Raw genomic sequence first — 7,980 nt, forward strand, 5'->3', positions numbered from 1 at the left:
CCCAGCTGATTTTTTGATTATGTAGAGATGAGGTCTCGCTGCCCAGGCGGGTCTCGAACCCGCAGTCTCAGGCAATCCACTCACCTCAGCCTCCCAAAGGCGCGGGATTACAGGCTGTGCCACTGAGCCCGGCTGAGTTGATTATTTTAAATTACTTGCCTTATTGATGGGCATTTAGTTTCCTTCCAGTGTTTTGCCAATGCTGCAATAAGGGTAGATGCCCTTTGTCTCTCTTTTAGTTGAAACAGTGTTCATGCCATTTCTAGTTAGTTTCCTAATATGTGTGTCTCCCTTTCAGACCGGGAGCGCCTCTGGGGCTGATTAATCTGTCAGTAACCAAACCCCAGCCTGTCATCTGACAAGACTTGTGGATACAGGGATGAAAGGAAGGATGGAAGGATGGAAGGGAGGATAGATGGATGAATGGATGGGTGGGTAGGTGGGTGCATGATCCCAGGTCCCAGGCAAACTGACCAAGAGTTGATTTTTTGAGACCAGAATGATTTTTCTTTTCTTTTTTTTTTTTTCCCCGAGTCAGAGTCTTACTCTGTTGCCCAGGCTGGAGTGCAGTGACATGCTCAAGGCCACCGAAGCCTCCATCTGCTGGACTCAGGTGATCTTTCTGCCTCAGCCTTCCAAGTGGCTGGAACTACAGGCATGTGCTACCACACTCAACTAATTTTTAAAAAAATTTGTTGTAGAGATAAGGTCTCACCATGTTGCCCAGGCTGGTCTCAAACCCCTGAGTTCAGGAAATCCTCTCACCTCTGCCTCCCAAAATGCTGAGAAGATTACAGACTTGAGCCACTGTGCATGGCAGAATCATTTTGCAAAAACATTTAACCTTAAGAACTGTCTTCTTGACTCCAGTTATGCAACTCAGAGAGTCTAGATTTTCACTGCCTGTCTCCCCCGCTACCTGCCACCCCTCTTCCTGGCTGTACTATGGCCTTTCTGCATTTCAAAAGTTATTTCTTTCTCTTCTCCTTGCTAGTAAGTAGCCTACGCCCTCCCCGTCAGAGCCCTCTCCCACTGTGATTGCCCTCACAGTCTGCCAGAGGAAGCTGGGCTTGTCAATTCCATGTGCGACTGAAAAAAGCAAGGGACTTAGAGTTAGGGGCTCGCTTCAAATCCATGCGCTGCCACTTATGAACTGTGTGAATTTCTTCACTTCTCTGAAACTTCAGCTTCCTCACTATGAAGTAGCCATAATAATGATTAAGGCTTAGGGCTCATTATCAGATAAGGTAATGCTCATGACAATGGGCTTTGCAGTCAGAAAATGCCATGCAATGGGGCCTTGTCTCCCTACCTGCCTCTTAGGACAGAGGAAGTGAGTTGTGTGTGTCTGTGAATCTGTCTAGGAACAGGTGCATGGAAAAGAGGCAGTTCAGAGGAACCAAAGAAGAGTCTACCGAGGCATCACTCATAAGGGAAGACCAGGCTCAGGGTTTGGGGGTCCCATAGGCAGTGCCCAGGAGCTATACTGATACAGGGAACCACCCCAGGGGTTCTTGTGTCCCATCTCCCTGCAGGGTTGAGGGTTGGGGCTTCCTGTGGCTTGGCTATTGGGATCTATTGCCTGGCACACCATAGGTGCTGGGTGAAGAGATGAATTCAGTAATGCAAGAGGGAGACCAGAAGATCCACAGGCCTCTGGATTACCCATCCGCCTTAGAGGGGCAAAGTGGGAAGCCATCTCACCGTCCCTGACTAACGTCATTTCACCATTCTAGCCCTTGAAGTTTATTCCATGGTGTTAACCATGACAGGCAGAGTACAAAAAAATCTTGATTATCATAGCGATTCCTGATGCTGCAGTTTATAGAGGACTTCCACACCCAGCAATACAGTGTGTTGGTTAAGGGCACAGGCTCTGCAGTCAATTGTTCTGTTGTTCATTCAGCTCCCGACTCCACTACTGACTGACTGTGAGAGCTGTAAGCATTTTGTTTGGCCTATCTGGAACAATGCAATAACAACAAGGTGCTGAAAATAGCGCCTGATGCATAGTAAGCTCTCAGAAGTATCTTAATGGTGGAAAGCAGGTCAGGCATTATTGCCCCATGCCACAAACCGAGAAACTGAAGTCCAAACGGTTGCATAGCACATCAGGGGCATAGCTAATGCTCTGGGATGGAAGGGTTATGGGTGTAGAGCTGGGCAGCGGCAAAAGAGGTTGAGGAAAGAAGAGTGTGGGGCTCGCTGACGTTAAGAACCAACCGACCCCTACCCCATCTCTGCTGACCACTTTTTAGGAACTTGAGTCTGGGATCTCTAGTGGTCTTGGGCTGGGCTGGACATCAAGGGGAGCAGAATCCGGGAAAGGGTAGGTAGGACTGGCTGCAACGACCTTCCCGCCGAAAGCTAACAGCCCGAGTCTTTTTCGACATGACCAGGTACTGCCGCTAGAGGGCGCGCCTCTCCTGAGACAGCCGGAGTTAAGTTACTCAAGTTGCGGGCTACAGAGACAGGTTGTGGAGGGGAAGGTGGGGCGCTGTGGAGGTGAAGCAATGGGGAGTGCAAGCGTCGAACATCACTGGGACTGCAGTTGAGGACGGCCTCTTGGCCTGGATGGACAGTCTAAGTCGGAGAGGTGGTTGTAGGATGCTGGGTATTACATGGGGCACTGAAGAGGTGGGAAGGCATACAGGGACAGAGACGCTGTTGTGTGTGTGCCCGTGAGAGACAGAGAGAGAGAGAGAGAATCTGAGTCTCTAGACACAATTTCTTTTACTCCTCCTCCTACCTCCTGCAGAGTTTTTTGATGCAGAAGGAAGTGAAGTGGATTTGAACTTTGGGGGACTCCGGGGCCGAGGGGTCAAGAAACAAGATCCCCCAATCGAACGGGACCTCTACTTGTCCCTGGAGGACTTGTTCTTCGGCTGCACCAAAAAAATCAAGATCTCCCGCAGGGTGAGTACTTGACTCACTACTGCCGGGAGCCATCGTCTGTCCTAGCAACCTGCCAGTCATTGTCCCTGACCAGCCAGAGAGCTCAGGGATGATCTCTGATGGAATTCCAGAATCTTAGATTCAGAGACCTGAGAATTCCAGAATCTAAAACTTGGAAGGGCCGATTCTTTCCTAGTGCAGAAGTCCGCTCTACAGCCTTCCCAGAATCTTCTGGGAAGATTCTGCATGGGAAGAGTCTCCTGTAAATTCTGCCCTCTGGGTAGTACCTGACCATGCCATCAGGATTTCATCAGGGTACATGCCTCATGAGTAAGAGGGAGCAGTGCGGGCATGGGGGTGCACTGGGAGACAGTCCCCAGGGTGACTGGTTGAGGAAGACCCTCAGTACCTCGAGTCCACCCTTGGTTTGGCCTCGTCCCATGACCCAGCCATGTGCCAGGCACAAGAGTAGGCCCTTCACCTTTGCCCAACAGAGGAGGTGTCAGCATGGCCATGTTTTCTACAAACACCACCTATCTGGGGATGCGACTAGGGGGTGAATGACGTAATGGGAGAAGGCACTCGGTGAGGGTCAGATATTTTGATCTCCATGTTCTTTCTCCCTTTGGGATTAAGAGACCTGCCAGAGGCGCAGGGCCAGGTCTGGGATTTGGAGAGAGAAAGTGGGTACGTTTTCACCATGTAACTGTTAATGGCCAGGGTAGGAGTTGGTTTGATCAACTCCTAGCGACTGCTTGGTATGCCCTGCCATTCTGGAATTTTTGGCTCTGGTGGCAACAGAGGGGCAATGGGAACGGCTCAGGGCAGGTTCTCACCATTGCTTGAGAACTGAGCCCCGGCACAAATCCCACAGAGGGTGTATGTGTACAAAGGCTAGCTGGGTGCTCATGGAAACCTCCCCTGCCATCCCTGGCATCTGGCTGCAGGTGCTGAACGAGGACAGGTACTCCTCCACCATCAAGGACAAGATCCTGACAATTGATGTGAAGCCTGGCTGGAGGCAGGGTACACGCATCACCTTTGAGAAGGAAGGGGACCAGGTGAGAGGGATAAAAGCTGACTAAGTTCAGTCACCTGGGCTCAGGTGGTGGGAAGATTGCAATACTTTTTCCTGCCCCTGTGAGCTCTGGTCTGGTAAAGGGACCAGTCTGCAGAGTGGATGAGATGATTCTTAATGATCCCTCCAAAGGAGTGGGTAGTCCAGGGACGAATCCCATTTTACAGAGTGGGAAGTTGAGGCCCAGAGAGGGATAGGACTTGCCCAGAGCAAGAGCACAAGAGCTGAAAGGAAAACCCAGTCTTAATTCCAGTGCTCTTCCTGACTTTCTTCAGAGCGCCTTCCAGCACTTTGGGTGGCTAAGGCAGGAGAATTGCCTGAGCCCAGGAGTTTGAGACCAGCCTGAGCAACACAGCAGGACCTTGTCTCTATGAAAAAAAAAATGTTAAAAGTTAGCCAGGCATAGTGGTATGCGCCTGTAGTCTCAGCTACTTGGGAGGCTAAGGTAAAAGGATCACTTCAGCCCAGGAGTTTGAGGCTACAATGAACTGTGATGGTGCCACTGCACTTCAGTCTGAGCGCCAGAGTGAGATCCTGACTCAAAAAGAAAGAAACCACTTACTAATAGTACTTCTGGCCGGGCTCGGTGGCTCAGCCTGTAATCCCAGCACTTTGGGAGGCCGACGTGAGTGGATTGCCTGAGCACGCGGGTTCGAGACCCGCCTGGGCAACTTGGTGAGACCTCATCTCTACAATAAATAAAAAATTAGCCGGGCGTGGTAGCACGCGCCTGTAGTTCCAGCTACTTGGAAGGCTGAGGCGGAAGGATCGCCGGAGCCCAGCAGGTTGAGGCTGCGGTGACTGGGAGCAGCCATTGCACTCCAGTCTGGGCAACAGAGTGAGACTCTAACTCAAAAAAAGGGGGGGGGGCAAGAACTGTGGGTCTCTTGGCTCTGAATATTCCACAACTCTGTCTCTTAGGACTCCAGGACTCAGCATGCTCTGGACAACATGCCTCGAACCCGCGGGCTCAGGCAATCCACTCACCTCAGCCTCCCAAAGCGTGGGATTACAGGCTGAGCCACCGAGCCCGACTGCCCACTTTCTTACCTATAAAACATCTACTTCTAAAAATCACCCTTCAAGACCCAGCTCCAATGTTTCCCCCTCTGGGTAGCTTTTCCTGACCTCCTCATATGGGTCAGTGCCTCCTCTGAGCCCCCTAGCCTCTGGGCCTCCCTTTTATCACAGTCTTGGCCATGCCATGTCTGTGTCCCCGACTAGACCAGAGCTCCTTGGCGAAAGAGCCAGTCTGATTCCTCTACCCCAGTGCCCAGAAGAGACCTCAGCAGAGTTTTGGTGGCTTAATGAAGCTTGGGTGAGAGGCATCATTCCTAGAGGCAATGAGAAGGGGACAGGAGGGTCTGCAGCCCAGACTCAGGTCGGGGGAGAGACAGAGGGGACCAAGTGGAGGGAGACTGGAGGGTGGAATCGACAGGGCCTAGTGACTACTGGTGGTGGTTGGGGGAGGGGAGGCAGGACAGAGACTTGTGGGCAGTAGCTGACAGCCGGCTCCGTGATCTGCCTGCCACTGAGACAGCCTCTTGCCCCTCCACTGAGGGCATCTGTTTTGGACATGCTAGTAGAGAAGAAGTGATTCTGGGGGACTCATCCGAGTATGCTTCTCAGAGCATGGGGCTGAACTTAAAAGGCCTTTCCAGAAAACCTGGCTAGTGTCCGCATTGTGCAGATGAAGACATGGAGAAGTAGAGGCAGGAACATGGCCCAGGTCGCAAGCCAATCAATCTCTGTCACTCCTTGGTCTCCCCTGCCCAGGGCCCCAACATCATTCCAGCTGACATCATCTTCGTCGTGAAAGAGAAGCTGCACCCCCGTTTCCGCAGGGAGAACGACAACCTCTTCTTTGTGAATCCCATCTCTTTGGGCAAGGTGTGTGGGCAAAGTACCACAGTGGCAGGTGGGGGATCAGAGTGAGCCTCCCGGCATGGGCCTAGACTTGGCCTCCCCTCCCCCAACCACTGTCAGCAGGCACTAGGCCCCGCCGGTTCCACCCTGAGTCTCCCTGCACGTGGTCCCCTCTGTCTCTCCGCTGCCTAGGTCTGGGCTGCAGGCCCTCCTGCCCCGCTCTCATCACCTCCAGGCTCTTCTCCTCGGGGTCTTTCCACGCATCCCTCGGACCTGGCACACTCCTTGCTGTCTAAATACCTCGGCATGGCACTCGAGGGCCTCTGCAGGCTGGCCTCATCCCTACACTACAGCACTATGCCGCTTGACAACTGCCCGTGTGGTGCATTTTAACACCTCCCTGCTTCCGGGCCCTCTGCTGGAATGCTGTCTGCCCACTCACCCCACCTGGCCCTCATCAGCTGCTATCACCACTGTGTAGCCTTCCGGCCCCTCAGCAAGGGGTCCAGGTTCCCACAGGCCTTTTATTTCCAGCTCAATCACCGTACCTGTCAGATTGTGTGCTCCTCCAGAGCAGGCCGTCACCTGGGTCATGCACCTAGTAGCTCTTGACCAGCCTTTCATCTCCCTGGTGCCTGGCTCAGGCATGAAGTACCTTCTAAAGAGGCCATGGTGACCTCCCCATCCCCCCACCTTTGGCCCTAACCTTCCCCAGGCTCTCACCTGCTGCACCGTGGAGGTGAAGACCCTAGATGACCGTCTGCTCAACATCCCTATCAACGACATCATCCAGTGAGTTCATCCACCTTGGGCCCCAGGAGCCAAGGGGAGGCTGGCCTGGGACTTAAGGGGTAGTGTCAGACAGGTCTGCCCAGTGCAGTAGTGCAGGCTGCCCCCAACACAAGGTCCCCCACTGAAGGGTAAGAGAGGATGGAAGTCCAGCCCATACTCCAGCCAAGTTGTGGGCTGCATGCACCTGGCAAAAGGAAGGCCTCTTCCTCATTTGCATGAGGCCACTGCAGAGGCAAGCGCCCCCGGTACTGGGAATCTCTGTTGCCTCCATTCCCTCAAGCCTCTCATTAGAGTTCTGAGTTGCAGACTTTAAGTCCTTTTGAAAAAAAGGCATTCTGCATGGGAAGGTCGGTGCAGCACCCCCCAGGCCCCCAGGGTCTGCTCAACTTCTTTCCTTACCACTTTGCTTATCTAAAACAAGATTTCTGGAACCCTCCAGCAGAAACTCAGTGTAAAAACAGGCTTTTCAGGGAGCAGGCTGTTTGGAACAAGCCCATCTCCTCCACTCCCAAGCAGTTATGGCTGATGAGACCCCTTCCAGGCGGAGGCTGTAGTGACTGTCCCTTCCTGAGGTGATGTGAGCAGGGAGGCAGGGACGTATGGAGGCGCTGCTCCGGAGTGCTTCCTGAGCTTTCTTTCATCCTCCTGTCTCAGTCCCAAGTACTTCAAGAAGGTTCCAGGCGAGGGGATGCCATTGCCTGAGGACCCCGCCAAGAAGGGTGACCTCTTCATCTTCTTCGACATCCAGTTCCCCACTCGCCTCACACCCCAGAAGAAGCAGATGCTGCGCCAGGCATTGCTGACATAACTGGTGGGCTGGGCTGGAGCAGGAGTGGGAGGAGGCTAGCCGTGCCTGCTTGTACCCCTGCCCCCCACAGCCCTGGGGTATGCAGGGAGCCAGCCAACTACACAGATGTGACATGAGAGTGGGATGGCATGGACTTAAATGGACATAATAAATATCTATTTATCCTCCAGCTACACCTGGGGAGTGTGTTGGAAGGATAGGTTCATACCACTCCTTCTCGTGGGACAGAAGGAAGAGCGGGCCCACAGACCTGAGCGCCTGGGTCCCTGTCCTGGCTTGGTGGGCACGCACAGGGTCCAAGGGCTGAGCCTCCGGGCTCCCACCTAGGGCAGAGTGGGGCAGGGCTGCATGGCTTTTGAGGGTCCCTAGCTCTGCTCTGACTTTTCATGACCGAAAGACAGTCTCTGTAGTACATGGTCACATGATAGAGACGGGAAAACCGAAGCACACAAAGAATACTTGTCCAGGTCATTCAGGGCTCGGTGCCAAAGCTGTCTCAGAGCCTTGAAGGCCTCTCCCCGCAGCCTCATGTCTCAGAACC

At 53.2% G+C, this 7,980-nt stretch overlaps 1 protein-coding gene across 1 annotated transcript in view; it reads left to right on the plus strand.

Moving 5' to 3' along the window:
* The window catches only part of DNAJB13 (DnaJ heat shock protein family (Hsp40) member B13), a 17,327-nt gene extending 9,713 nt beyond the window's left edge, over positions 1 to 7,614 (plus strand). The window contains exons 5-9 of the mRNA XM_021706036.1: positions 2,759 to 2,916; positions 3,843 to 3,956; positions 5,750 to 5,863; positions 6,555 to 6,631; positions 7,286 to 7,614. Coding sequence (XP_021561711.1) covers positions 2,759 to 2,916; positions 3,843 to 3,956; positions 5,750 to 5,863; positions 6,555 to 6,631; positions 7,286 to 7,439 — 617 coding nt within the window. The 3' untranslated portion in view covers positions 7,440 to 7,614. The remainder of the gene's footprint in view (positions 1 to 2,758; positions 2,917 to 3,842; positions 3,957 to 5,749; positions 5,864 to 6,554; positions 6,632 to 7,285) is intronic.
* The last annotated feature ends 366 nt before the right edge of the window (positions 7,615 to 7,980 follow it).

The sequence above is a fragment of the Carlito syrichta genome, unplaced genomic scaffold, assembly GCF_000164805.1.
Source record: "Carlito syrichta isolate Samal-C Ts95f unplaced genomic scaffold, Tarsius_syrichta-2.0.1 Scaffold315077, whole genome shotgun sequence".
In the NCBI taxonomy this organism is placed as follows: domain Eukaryota; kingdom Metazoa; phylum Chordata; class Mammalia; order Primates; family Tarsiidae; genus Carlito; species Carlito syrichta.